Here is a 14,960-nt window from a genome sequence, read left to right as displayed (position 1 = left end):
CAATTCCCTTGGAATCGAAGAAGCACACAAGCATGCATTTCACTTTTGACTTTGACATGTGAGCTTTTTTTGGTCTGGGTGATCCCTTTGAGCACCATTGCGAACTTTAGCGTTTTGTCTCTGGATCGTATTGAAAAAACCAACCTTCATCACCAGTGATAATACGGCTCAACAAACATGGATTGATTTCCATTTGCTCTAACAGATCGGCTGCTACATTTTTCCGTGTTTCTCGCTGTTGTTGTGTGAGATTTTTGGGGACCATTTTTGCACAAATCTTTCTCATACCAAGATCTTCAGTTAATATTAGACGAACCGTTTCTCGATTGATGTTGAGTTCTTCTGCAGTCATTTTCACAGATAATCTTCGATCAGATCGTACGATTTCACGCACCCTGGTCAAGTTGACATCTGTCCGTGAGGTTGATGGTCGTCCACTGCGGTCTTCATCTTCAACATTCGTTCTGCCTTCACTAAAAATTTTATGCCACCGAAAAACTTGAGCTCTTGACATAACCTCCTCTCAAAAAGCCTTCTGAAGCTTACCATAAGTTTTCGTCGTGTTTTCACCCAATTTAACGCAAAACGAAATGGCATATCGTTGCGCAATATTTTGCGGTTTCATTTCTGTGACGAGAGACACAAACGCGTTTTCACTTATTACAGCACAACTCACGACTGAGCAGTTGCATCAATGTGCCGCTTGGACTAGAAGTAGCTTATAGACCAAGGTCAAAGATGGTGTGCCTACGCAAGCTGCAGGGTTGCCACATCTTGCTAAGAAAAATCCGTCTCATTACTTTATTGTCGCACCTCGTGTATATATATATATATATATATATTGATTTGATTGTTGCTTTTGAACATTTTTCAGATACTTTGAAAGGTATTTTTAGTGAATCCAAACAATCTTGCTTTGATTGTGAAGACTACTTTGGTTGAATATAATGCATGAAAGCAAAAAAATTGTTTTAAATGGATTTACCAAATCTTACATCACAACACTTTATACTTGGGAGTTTTTTACACCTTGAAACACATCTTTTGATATACAGCTCATAGAGATATGTGCACACTGTATTGACTTGTTGAAAACCATGGAAAGAATTTGGAAATGTTGAGCCTCTTTCCTGCCGCACCTAATGTAGTAATAGTATAAAAGATTGTAATAAAAAATCATTTTCATGATAATCTTAATGTATAATTGAATTTGTGACAAAACATCACTGTGTTCCATGCCTCTGTACATTATAGTTTTTTGGATATCAAGTTTTAATAAAAAATAATGATTCGCAAATTACCCCGAATGCTCTAACTATTTACCTGCATGCTTTTAATTGTCATGCGCATGCTCTTTAATTATTTTACATTAAAGAGCAATTTTTTTTGGCAGTCATATTTTTTAATATTTATCACTTGTTATGTGGTTTTATTGAAAATGTGACACTTCATTTCTGAGTTGTCATCCTCAAACTTGATTGCACCAAGTGTTTATCTGATCTCCGTAATATTTATATTAAATGCAAACGCAAACATAAATTATCCAGATTAAATGAATGTAAATAATTAAGAGATTGAAAATAGCAAAACTTAAAAAAAATTAATTCTTTTTATTAAATTCAGACATCTCAAAATTCTTTTTATTAAATTCAGACATCTCAAAATTCTTTTTATATATTTTTATTTCTAAATAATAATTCATCATAAAACTTAAAGCTTAAGAGGTATGAAAATTCTGTAGAGGGAAGAATACCAAGCTAGACCAGAATTTAAACCTTCTGGATAAGACTAAATCCTACATTTCATAACAGAATTCAGAATTCATTTGAATTTTTATTACAGACTAATTCAAATTACAGACTTTTCTTCAATCAAATTTTTAATTTATAATGACTGTGGTATCAATATTTGTATTCTTTTTCAGGTTAGTTTTTGTGAGTACGTTAGATGGCCATGTTTCTATGTTGAATATTGCTAATGGAGGTGTTAAGGAATGGAGTGTACCCACTGGACCAGGACCAATGTTATCATCGAATATTCATAATCGTGAGGTATATTTTAATTATACTAAAAATATTATACTTTAATAAAAATTGGATGCTTGAAATAAAAATAAATCTATTATTGTAATTTAAAATAAAAAATAATTATATATTCTTTTTTTGTGGAATATAATGATATCTATGAAATTAATATGGAAAACTTGTTACGCAAGGTATTTTTAACGATAGAACGATAGGTTTTTAAATAATTTAATTAGTATCTTTCTGTTACACAGTTTATATTTATTTGTAGTTTTTGCTTTTTTTTGTTTCATATTTATAATTTTATATATATTGCAGTTGACCAATAATGGCCAATGGGTTAGAATGATTCCTTCTCTAAGTGGTGGTTTATATAAGTTCAATGGTGAATTTATTGAAGCAATTCCAATAAATGCTGAACATTTGTTAAAATCTTCATTTAGATATTCTGATGATCTTGTAATATCAGGTATTTATTTATTTTTCAGTTAATTATAATTTTACACTAGCAGTATAATATAAAAATTAATTGTGGGTTTTAGAAGGAACCAATGTGTTAATGTGTATAAATTGTATACCAAAAATATATAAATCAACCCAAACTTTCTTTTGCCTGCTTCTAATCCATGCCCATTTATTATTGCACATTCTTAAACAAATGTTTTATTTGTATAAAGTAATAATAAGCGCGTACTAATATTACTGATTCTTTTTTTGCTTTATTTTAATGCTCTAGCTATGAATGTGTATTTATATAAGATGTGTTTTAGCTCTGTAAGTTATGGTATATTATTCCATAACTGATTGTTTGAGAATGAATACTTCACTGTGAAAGGTATGTTTGTATTTACTATTCTGTATCCATGTATTTGATAATGCATAATTCATTATTTCATTATTGTGATTATGTAGGTTGGAAGATGTGAACGTACATACTTCAAAATAAAGGCATGTCTTAAATGGAACATTTTAATGATAGGAAATGTTAATTTTTGTTTTACCTGTTTTTTAAAAAAGACATACGCATGTATTTCTTATTTATGTATAGAGAATAATTAAAAAGTAAGTTTTTTGAAAAAATATGCTTTTGTGAATTAAATTTAGAAGTAAATTCTATTTATAATTTACTTCAGTCACTTATATTTTCAAAATATTACAAAAAAAGAAAACTGTTTAGATGCAATTCCAATAAGGATATATAAGTTCCAATAAGTTATATGATCCACTATGTTTGTTAAGAAAAAATTTAAAAAAGAATCGCTATCCAGTTTGTCTGGTTTATCTTTTTATATCATGAATATTTAACATATCCTGTACATTATAATTTTGTATATCAAGAATGGGAGATCACAAGCATACGTGCTTGACTTCAATGCCCGTAACAGTTTATTATTGTGTTTTTGTAATATTGTATCTACATAGCAGAAGAATCCCTGATTATTCTTACATATATTCATGAAATGTTCATCTTTGCTTTGTAATTCCAGACAAGGTGTAAAACTGACAGATTAATTTTCATCGTTCGTGTTATTTTTGTGCGATTATTGAATTAGTTAAAAACTGTAATATATGCAAGCAGTGTTTGGGTTTTATAATTGTGTTGATTGAATGTTCCAATGTGTTAATGTAATGTTTTATTTCAAGCTTTGTATTAAAAAATAGATTAAAAAGTAAGTTTGATAATTCTCTGAGAAGTTAGTTTTATTGCATTTTACAGAAATTTTCCTGCAGGAAACATATATTTTCTGACCTTGTCTTTACTAATGGGCTCTATTTTAATTGTGGGTTAATATTTTTCTGTTTTACAAGAGATTAGAAGGCTTGGTTTCATCTGATTGGTATTCGGTTGCTAGGCTTATTGTACAACTTTATAGGAAAAAACCTTAGGTCATTCCAGGGATCCCTTCTCAGATCGCAGTGAGTTTACAGATATTGGCATTTTCTACATGAAATTAGTCATCTGTGGAAGTGACCATGTCTTTGAGTGCTGATAGACATTCTCCCTTAAATGACTGAGCTCTTATCAGTTCAGCTCTTAGCTGCTGTGGGAGTGCTTTGATTATTCTCTCAGCTAATGAGTAGAGTTACATTGTTTCCTTGGATATAAATGAATAAAGGTCAGTGAGAGGACCAATGCGCTTGCTAAGAAAGTATAATTTTTTTCACATTGAGAGCTGGAACCTATTTTGATATAAATTTGACAGCTACTAGAATTACAGTTTTTAATTGTCTTACGTAATCTGTACAGAGGCCAAGGAAGCTGCTAATTTCAAATCTAGTATGCTTCAGTTGAGCATGAATGCTGGAGGAGTGACCAATTTTTCTGTTTTTTTAGATATATTTGTGCTGTTGGTTTTTTTTTTGGGATTGCATTCTTTTTCGTTTTATCATCAGTTTATGAAGACTACAAAACAATCATTATTGAAATATTCATATCTGTGTGCATAACGTTTAGAAGGACCAGGAATGTTCTGGCATCATTAGAAGTACAAAGCTGTATTGTATTGTTAAAGAAGCTAGTCTAGCTTCTTTAAGAATATACAATAAACCTAAATCTTATAACTGAAATTCTGTGGAGTTGTTTCCATTCTTTTAATAACAGGAATGATATTGGGTCTCAGGTAAGGTGGTAAACTGCATAAATCCAACATATTAGTTCTGTAGCATAAAATTTCTCAGCTAGTAGTATCCTAGAAATTGAAGGGTGTGAAGTAAGGCAAAATGTCAGTGTTCAAAGCCGGCTTGTGAATCAGGTGAAGCAGATTTGGAATCGGTCTTCGTAGATTTCCTAAAAAAACACTGGGTGTTGTTCATTGTGTGATGTTGTTACTTTTACCTTCCAAGCTATGTAGTTGTATTGAATAGCTTTACACTATACTGAATGAAAGTAATTTTTTACATAATTTAATGCCCCTTAGGTAACTAAGATACTTTCTGATTGTGTTTTGCCTTATTCAAATTCCCATAAACTGATGGGACAGAAAACATTTCTTTTCTTCAAATGGGATTAACTGATTTTTTCATTTATCGTAAAATTTTATTTAAAAATTCTTATAAAATGTTTGTAAAATTATCGTAAAATGTTTATTGGATAATTATGTTTATATTACTTAAAAAATTGATGTGATTCTATTCTGAAGTCAATCAGTTGAGGAGGTGGGATTATCTATTCTTAAGACCATTTAAATATCTTAATAAATGTTTGTCGTACAATCCTGATACTTTGGACATTGAATTGAATAGGGTAATTTACATATCATGTGGTGGGGTGGGGTATCTCAATTATGGTTTGCCATAAAAAGTTGAACTTCTATGCTATTAATAATAACGTGAATTGTAAAACCATTTTGAGTCAAACAATGAAGAGGGTGGATAATTTATATACAGGACTAATTGTGTATCTTTGTAACTGTTGATCACCCAAATTTTAAACATTATGTAGTTAATTCCATCTTTGTAAGTATTTAGTCAGACAATGCATGCTGATATATTTCAATATTCTAGAACAGCATTATTGTAGTATTTAATAGTATACTATGTGATAATTGTAGAATGTAGCACAGAATGCTTTTGCTGTGAAATCCTTTTTTAAAAATAATATCACATTTGTGATCGCTCAGCATGAGTTTTGAAAATAGTTAAGTATTCATTGTAGTTTTCCTGTTCCATCAGTTCTTATTTAGATTTTGGTTCAAAATTTTGATACTTCTGGGTATACAATAAAAACTAAAGTTAATAATGTAAATACAGAACGTAAAGCGTTCACTTGAGCAGGGTTCACACCAAACTACTTCTATTGAGCTACCTGAAGCCAGAATTTGGCAGATTTTTATAAGGAACTACCCACTTCCATTCCCACAAAATTCAAGTTCTAACGCACTACATGAACAAAGCTACAAAAAACTGATGAACAACTTTGTGAAAAATGATTTATTTTTATTTTTCTAGAGTATTAATAAGGAAAATGTCTGTTACTGATCTCCCACAAAAGCCGTAGTATTACATGAGAAACCACTTTACAGTTCTGAAGTTGGGTAGTGCACAGTCTTTTCCTTGGTTATTATTGAACTAGTTATGTGGTAGTGAAAGGCCACTAAAGTTTTTTATGTTTTCTTGTTAGTTACCGTTTTTGGTTCCTAAACACAAAATCTAGTAAATAAGCAATCATCTATTTTCAACAAGATGTAACTGTAGACTATATCAAACAAGAAACAAGTTTCAAGTAAGGTATGCAGAATTCTCTCCCTAGTTGTAGTTTTCCTCATATGGGAACAATGTACGGGCAGCCAGGTCACCTGATCTTTTAGTGTGTTTTTTATTTTTTGTGGAGGTTTTTGGAAAGTCAAGTATTCAATACACCAGCTTTTAAACAATTCAGCTGCTGTGAATCCTGTTAGAAATTAATTCCTATTGAAATGCTTCAAAGAGTGACAGGTAAGCCACACAAGAGATTTACCTACAGCAAACTGTTATCGTCTGAAGGATGTTTATCTAAGAAAGAACATTTACCTATGTTATTTAAGTGCTTTTTTGTATAAGATTTGTTCATTTGTTTAAAAGTTAAATAAATGAAAAAATTTTGCATTTATTAATTATAATGGTTGTAGATTGCTGCTGAAGACTAAGCACTCTTAAAAATGGTATATTAATTACCATAAATAACAAACCTTTCATGCTAGGCTTGCTATGGAGGGTTTAGAATGAAGTGATGTTCTGCTGGCTTTTTCACAAAGTTGAACACACTGATATGGATATCATCATATCAGACCCACTGTAATGCAGATGATGTTCAGCTCCACAACTGACACCATCCTTTTTTTTACCACATCTTGCTGTAATTATACAGCCAGACTATTAGAAGATCATTACACTCTGACTACTTCTGTTTTTACTTAGATGATTTTCATGTATCACATTCATAGGGAAGACTATGACATGCAGTGTAAAGCAACAAATTGTTATACTTCTCTCTGTGGGAAACAATATGTTATACTCTTTTCACTCACTAGTGATGATATTCATAATGCATTTCAGTTAGCCTTGTTCACTGATGCATGTTATTTTTTGCAGGTTTATGTAATTATAATATAAATTGTTGTTTATAACGTATAATAAATATTATACTGGTTTATTAAGACAATATTTTTAAACATTTTATTAAAATAACATAATTTTTTAATTTATTACACATCATTTTGTGCAACGGTTAAAAATATGTATTCAGTCTCCCCTTATTTTTTATATAAATTTTTAAGATTTTTAAATAATGAATATCCAAAAGTGAAACATGATCTTTGGGGCTCTCTACCCCATTCCACTTAATCCCACCCCACCCATAGTGTTAAGGTTCTACTGTTTTGGTTTTTTTCTTATTTTAGTTTAACAATTTTTGTTTAATAATAGATGGATGCCTTTTTATATTATATTTCTCTCAAGTGTGTTCTATATTCTGTGAAATTTTAGTGCTTATTTTTCTTTTAGTTCCTTCTTGGTACTTTTATAATGAACTTGTTTTTATTCAAGAAAAAATGCCTTATAGTTTCTTTCGTAAGTTCTAGTTTGTTAACATTCAATATCTTTTGTTGTTTTCTTCTAAAGTGTCTTGAATACTATTTTTTACTTTATCTCTTAATAAAGTTTTTCTGTATTAGATTGTATTTCTGTAAATTTTTGGTCTGGAACATTTAAAAGGTGTACTACAGAAGATTCCAAAAGATGTAATTATAAATATTATGATCATTGGTATGCTACTGATTTCTACGTTAAACATTATTGAAAAAAAATAATACTTCTGTTTTGAAGTTAATCTTTTTATCTCTTTTCGCCCTTCTTTTTTTTATAACATTCGTTGTCTGCAATTTATGATTTCAAACTATTGAAAGTTATTATCAAGATTAAAGTTAAGCATATACATTAAGATTTTAGATAAGCATAATACAATAGTTACTTTTTATTAACTTTAAGTGTCTTTAAAAATCAGTCTTTAAGAGTAGTAAACTACTCTTCATTTTAGGAAATCATGAAATCTAAGTAGAATAAATATCCATTGTTTAAAACCTTACACATCAGCTGAAATTTAATTTTACATTTGAAGTAGGGAAAAAATTTTCACCTAATTAGGAAATTGTTTGCAAAATGGTATGTCAATAATGACATTAAACACATAGTGTATAGTTTTCAATTGGCCATCTCCAAGTATGAAAAAAAACTTTGGTAAAAACATCCAAAACCCAAGTCTGCAGGGAAGAATGAATTATAATGAAGTTAAATGAACACTTGTTTGCATAATAATAAAGGAAGTGATATTGACTACAGAAACTGGTAAATTTTAGAAGGAAAAAACACAGAAAATACAGCCACTCAGTGAACTGTAAGTCTAAACACTTCATGATGGAATTATGAATAAAGATGTTTGTTAAGAAATTTAAAAATCAAAATTATTGTTTTTTGGTTCAATAATATGATAGGAGAAAATCAATATTAGGGTCGAGGTCCAAAAAATCAGCTGTGAATTGGCTCATTGGTTAGTATTTTGTATTTTAGAATGAAAATTATTTAGTCCAGATCTTAATCCCATAGACAATTTGTGATCGCTTTAAAAAAAATACTGCTTTCGCAGTCCCAGACATCGAGTAACATTCTTTGTAAGAAAATCGGCAAGCAATGTAATCCATAATGAAGAATATGAAACAAAATTAGTTGAATTCACAAAGTTATTAAAGTTTAAACCATATTAACAATCTTCCTTTATATAGTACTCTGCTTGAGTAAAGCCCTTTGGTATCCAGAATTGCATAACCTTTAGCTAGGAAGCTTTGACAGTGGGAAGCTTTTATTAGTGGCAAATAGTTCATGCAACCATTGAGAGAAAAAAGAATATATATATATATATATATATATATATATATATATATAATTTATTTTCATTTGTGAATGTGCTGTTGCCCAGTAGAGGTATGAAAATACTTACTTGTTTTGGCTAGTTGATGAAGTGGTTAGTTGACTTCTACATAAGCTGGTCTCAGTTCAAATTGAGTTATTTTCAAATGAGACCATTTTTTGTCATACTTTTGCCAGGACAAAGGTCTGGCATATTTTCACTTATCCATCACTTACTTGACCTTGTCTAAATTTTTTTTTTTTTTTTTTTGTCTTCAGTCATTTGACTGGTTTGATGCAGCTCTCCAAGATTCCCTATCTAGTGCTAGTCGTTTCATTTCAGTATACCCTCTACATCCTACATCCCTAACAATTTGTTTTACATATTCCAAACGTGGCCTGCCTACACAATTTTTCCCTTCTACCTGTCCTTCCAAAATTATGTCTAAATATGTGTTTAGAATGACCAAAGTAAACGACTGAACATTTTATTTTAATGAAAAAAAAATGATTTGTTTGTTTTCTTGTATGACCATATTTGTTGTTTATTTCTAAAGGTGGTAAAGAAAGTAGAACATATGGTGTAGAGGTTGAATCTGGCCGTGTTTTGTATGAGTGCACGATGAACAACTGTGAAAATATGACAGAAGATGAAGTCGATAATGTTGGGGATGTTGTATTAATACAGAGGCTAACACAGACCGTCAGAGCTGTTGAACCACGTACAGGAACCGAGAGGTAGTTAATTATTAAATTATCTCATTCCTGTCTGATAAAAAACAGATGATGTTTATTTACTAATGTAAACCATTTTTGTAGATTACTTATACATAAGTGAATTTTACACTTACTGTGATAACACTGGGAGTAGACTATATGGTTTTTGTTTTGTGTCAGCTATTTTTGATGTTGACTGATTAAGAGTTAAGATTATCTCAAGTGGTTTTATTGAAATATTTAGTATGTAAAGTAATATAAATTTTCTAAATTCTTTTTTTTAAATTTTATTGCCAGGCACATTCATTAATTAATGTTGTGTTGATCTATCTATTATGTTGTGATACAGTCTCTTGGGTAACAGAGGAATATATTTTCTTTAAAATGAGAGATAGACAGAGGAATATATTTTCTTAGAACTGTTTACTTAAGTAAAAACTTTTAGTGTTTTACTCTTTCTTGTGCATTTTAAACATTCAGATGCAGTAAACTGCAGTGGTTGTTTGGTTTATTTGTCAGAATTACCCTGCACTATCATTTTGTTCCCTGTACATTTTGTGTTTTTGTGCTAGAATAACTGTTGTATTGAATCTACCATTTTCCTTTCTGTATATTATCTAAAACTATATTGCTACAATTTAAACATAGATGGAAACACTATGATTCTTTTTTCTCTATGATTGTATAATTTTTATTTTTAACATTTCGTAGATGTTAAGCCTTTTTTATATGTATTGTATTATTTGTGTATGTGTTTTATGTATTGTGTATATTTTTACTTCATTGAATTCCATTCTGTATCTACAGATTATGAATGTTTGGATTCATTAAATTTACAAAACTTCAATTTAAATTCATTTTTAAGATCAAATCATTCACAAAAGCACATAATTACTCATAATACACAATTTTATATGTTGACAAAGCAGAGTTATAATTATGATTGCATAATTTGATTGGTGGTTGCATGTCAACTGAATTATCAGATGCTTTATCAGTTCTGACTTAGTCAAAATGATATGATCGTCATAATATCATTTTGACTATCTGCATAATGACATTATTTGATATTGTATTGTTAGTTAATTGGAATTTTTTGGTTTAGATTTGTATTCTTATAATGGCTTTTGAATAATTTCTTTGATTTATGAATGTAAATAAACTTGAAAATATTTTCATTGTATTTCTCAAAGTTACAAGTTTTTGTTTGTATTTATTCTACTGTGGATTTATTTATTATATGTTAATACACATAATATATATAAAATAAATTTTTAATTTTTTATTTTCTAAATTAAAGAAAGTATTATTTTAAGTATATTTTTATTGTTTTACAAAGAAAAACAACAATTTAAATGGGTTAAATAATTTAAATAAACTTATAAACTTCCAGGTACAGAGAGAAATGAATGTATAATGTTGCATTATATTTTAGGATATTTAAAAATGTAATAATTTATTTTAATCCAAGAAATTATTATTAATTTTTTAGTTTTTATTTTCAGAGGTGGAATTTTAGTGTGGATCAGCAAGAGGTTAAAGGTGTTTCCATTTCTCCAGTTTTTTTACTTTCAGTTCTCTAATTTTCTTTGCATCTGTATGCTTATTACTTCCAAGTACCAAGAAAACTTTATGCTGTGATGTTGCATTTCATTTTAGAATATTTAAAAATTTAATAATTTATTTTAACCCAAGAAATTATGTTTTAATTTGTTGCTTTTTATTTTCGAAGGTGGAATTTTAGTGTGGCTCAGCATGATGTGAAGTTTTCTCCAGATCCAACTGCAGATTGTCATATTGTATCTGATCCATTATCAGAAGTAATACTTAAAGTAATAGTCCCAGAAGGTTTGATCTGTGCTCTCAGTAAATCACAACCTGGCAAAGTATTATGGACGCATAAGGTTTGTAGTATAATTTTTTTGTTTTAAATCTTTTCGTTTTTGTATTCTCATAATCAGTTATTATTGTATTCTTATTTATTTTTTGTGTCTATTTAAAAAAATAATACACTGATGAAGTTTACACGAGATTTGATAAAAAAAAAAAATATGCGAAATGTTTAAATTTTCCAATTGTCACAATATTTTTTGTTGTCAGTACACTTGTCCCTGATGTATATTTATGTTGGTAGCCATATTGGATATTTGATGCTTAGTTTATTTTGTTGGCTTTTGAAAAAAGCTACACTTGTTTTTGTATGGTCAGTATTTTTAACTTGTGGAAAAAATGGAACAAAGAATTTGAATTAAATTTTGCTTTAAGAATGGAATAAAGTGCAGCACCTCATTAGAAATGTTAAATGTTGGTTTTGGCGATTCTTCTATGAATAAAATAAGGGTTTAAAAGTGGTACATTTTCAAGATGACTGGAAAGACGTTGAAGATGATAAGCGCCCTGAATGTCTCAGCACATCAACAACTGATGACAAGATTGAAAAAGTGAAGAAAATGGTTATGGACAGTCACCGATATCAGACTGGTTGCTGATGATGTTGGTATGTTATTTGGCTCATGCCAAGCAATTTTTTTTAGATTTTTTGGACATGGAATGTGTGGCAGCAAGATTTGTTGCAAAATTGTTGAATTTTGACCAACAGCAATACTAAATAAAAATTGCTCAGGAGTTGCTGAATGAAATGAGAGACAATCCAGACTGCTCAAATGGGTCATAACTGGTACGAAACATGGATGTATGGGTATGAAGTTTAAACAGGCCAAATCGCCTCAATCAAAGCTTCCTGAAGATCCAAGACTGAAAAAAACTTGTCCAGTTCAATCAAATGTGAAGGTTCTGATCACTGTGTTCTTTGATTTCGATCTCTTAGTATATCATGAGTTCTTGTCACCTGGTCCTGTAGTCAGTAAGAAGTACTACATGGAAGTTGTACGCTGTTTGTGTGAAGCAATCTGAAGAAAACGCCTGGATTTGTGGTGAAAAAATTTATATCAATTGCACCATGATAATGCACCTGTTCATACTTCATTGCTTTGTTCATGAATTTTTGGCCAAAAACAACACCGTTATGATGACTCAGCCTCCGTTTTTTCACCGGACATGGCTTCTTTTTCCTTTTACCTATGTTGAAAACAACCATGAAGAGATGATGTGTTGCTAACATTGAAGAGATAAAGACAGAATTGCTTAAGGAGCTAAATGCCGTATCAAAATTGTGTTCCAGAGGTGCTTTGAAGATCAGGAAAAGTGCTGGCACAAATGTATTATATCTGAAGGGGAGTACTTTAAAGATAGAAAATTCAATATTGATGAATAAATAGAGATTTTTATGAGAAAAACAAAGATTACATGTATTTTTTTATCAAACTTCATATTTAATCACATATTTTTTAGACCATAACATACACTATTTTTCCATTTATGCTATTTTAAATTCGGGATATGACTTGTAATCAAAGGCAACTGCTTTTTACATTTATTCCAATCTTACCTCAAAATTTTAATTTTTGGTCAAACTGAACTATTGGTAGCATTGAAATGTTCATGTCAAACTGGGACTAGAGTGTAAATGGAGATTTCTGCGCATTCTGTTGGTTGTACACATAAGGTAAAAGTGTTAGCTTTTACACCATGGTGTGCTGGCATAAAACAGTGTTAAACAACAGCAACAGTCAGTCGTAAAGAACATGGTGTAAAGTGTAATAAATGGATGTGGAACAACGTGTTGTAATGAAATTTCTCTTGAATGAAGGTGTAAAATCTGGTGAGATTTATTAGTGATTTCTTGCACAGTATGGTGATGAGACTCTTAGTCACAGTAAAACATTTGAGTAATGCAAAAATTTTAAAGAAGATTGTACATCAGTAATTGACGGCTAAAGGTGTTTGTTTCTGCAGGACAATCACGACTATGTACCGCTCACAAGATCTTGGCTGTACACCAACTTGACTGGGAGTTATTGTCACAACCTCCGTACAGTCTGGACTTTACTTCCAGCAATTTTCAGCTGTTTGGGCCATGAAATTGTTACTGGGAGGCCAGCATTTCTGCAGCAACGATAAGGTGAAGCAGTCAATCCTGTCTTGGTTTTAACATAATGACAAATCTTTCTACACTGTGGGTATCCAGGCATTAGTGAAACGTTGGAAAAAATGTATAAATGTAGTAGGGGACTACATCAAGAAATAAAAGTATTTTTTACTATCATAAGTGTGTTCTGCATTTGTTAAAAATGAATAGTCCCGGATTGACCTAAACGCCCCTTGTATAAATAGGTCATTTATGCTGTTTATATTCTGATCTTACGTCTTGGACTAGAGTTTGACTCTGAATGTACATTTTAAGATAAAAAAAACAAAATTTACTTGATTCTCAAAGTCAACATTGCTTTTCCACCATAAATACACGGTCAGCTTTCTATAAAATAAAATGTTGATGTGGTTTTTTTTGTATTCCTTATAGAACAATTGTTCAGTTGAGATTTCAGTTTTCTTTTTCCTGTATTTTGCTTATATTAAGTTAAATTTATCTTGAAACTTAACTCATGTGTAAAGTTGACCTGTTTTCAAAGGGATTTTTAAAGAATAAAAACAAATTCAAAACCTTTTAAGATTTACTAAGTTATGTTAAAGCTCTTTGTAATTCAACAAATCCAAAGTCTCAGAAGAGAAGCACACTCTTGTATACTACCACTAATGCATTCGTTTGCTTTTGCATATAATTATTACATATTCTATTAAAAAATATTTTTTTAATATAGGATTTCTGCTGCCTTATATTAGATATTGATAAATAAATGTAAGCTTTAAAAAATTATGCAAAAATAATTACAACGAATACCTCAAAGTTTATGATAAGTACTTAAAAGTATGTTTCAAGTTTTCTTTTCTTTTTAACTGATGAACTTAATTGTAACTGAATACTTTTAATTGAATTTCTTTTTATTTTTTTAATTTATATATATATTCACACGATATATGTATTTCAATTATTTCAGTAATGAATCATTTTTAACTAATTTCATTAATTATGCTGATAGACAAATCAAACAGTCAATAATGAAATTATAATGTACATAGAGAGTATTTTTATTAGTCACATTATTCAGTTTTTTAATCATTGTTATAATCAAAAAAAATTATAAATTCTTCATTTTTATCCCCAATTTCAAAGAAGTAATATTATACAGTAAAACCTCACAAAAACAGAATCTGATGGGACTGAGTAAGAATTCCGTTTTGAAGAGTTTTCTGTCTTTCAGAGTTTTTAAAAGGGGTGTATGGGTTGCATAGAGGGATAGCACCTTTCCTATGCATGATGACCACATCTCAAGAAGGTCATGCAAGACTGGTTCCCTCATGCAGCCAACTCTAGGTTGGCTA

General features: G+C 30.0%; 1 protein-coding gene across 3 annotated transcripts in view; it reads left to right on the top strand.

Moving 5' to 3' along the window:
- PEK (pancreatic eIF-2alpha kinase) overlaps nucleotides 1-14,960 on the top strand; it is a 112,347-nt gene that overhangs the window by 20,934 nt on the left and 76,453 nt on the right. For all 3 annotated transcript variants that reach the window (XM_075365695.1, XM_075365694.1, XM_075365696.1), the window contains exons 2-5: nucleotides 1,925-2,051; nucleotides 2,343-2,493; nucleotides 9,461-9,641; nucleotides 11,353-11,524. In XM_075365695.1, coding sequence (XP_075221810.1) covers nucleotides 1,925-2,051; nucleotides 2,343-2,493; nucleotides 9,461-9,641; nucleotides 11,353-11,524 — 631 coding nt within the window. The remainder of the gene's footprint in view (nucleotides 1-1,924; nucleotides 2,052-2,342; nucleotides 2,494-9,460; nucleotides 9,642-11,352; nucleotides 11,525-14,960) is intronic.

Source organism: Lycorma delicatula, chromosome 5, assembly GCF_047948215.1.
Source record: "Lycorma delicatula isolate Av1 chromosome 5, ASM4794821v1, whole genome shotgun sequence".
NCBI lineage: Eukaryota > Metazoa > Arthropoda > Insecta > Hemiptera > Fulgoridae > Lycorma > Lycorma delicatula.
This window is presented reverse-complemented; position numbering and strand designations above follow the sequence as displayed.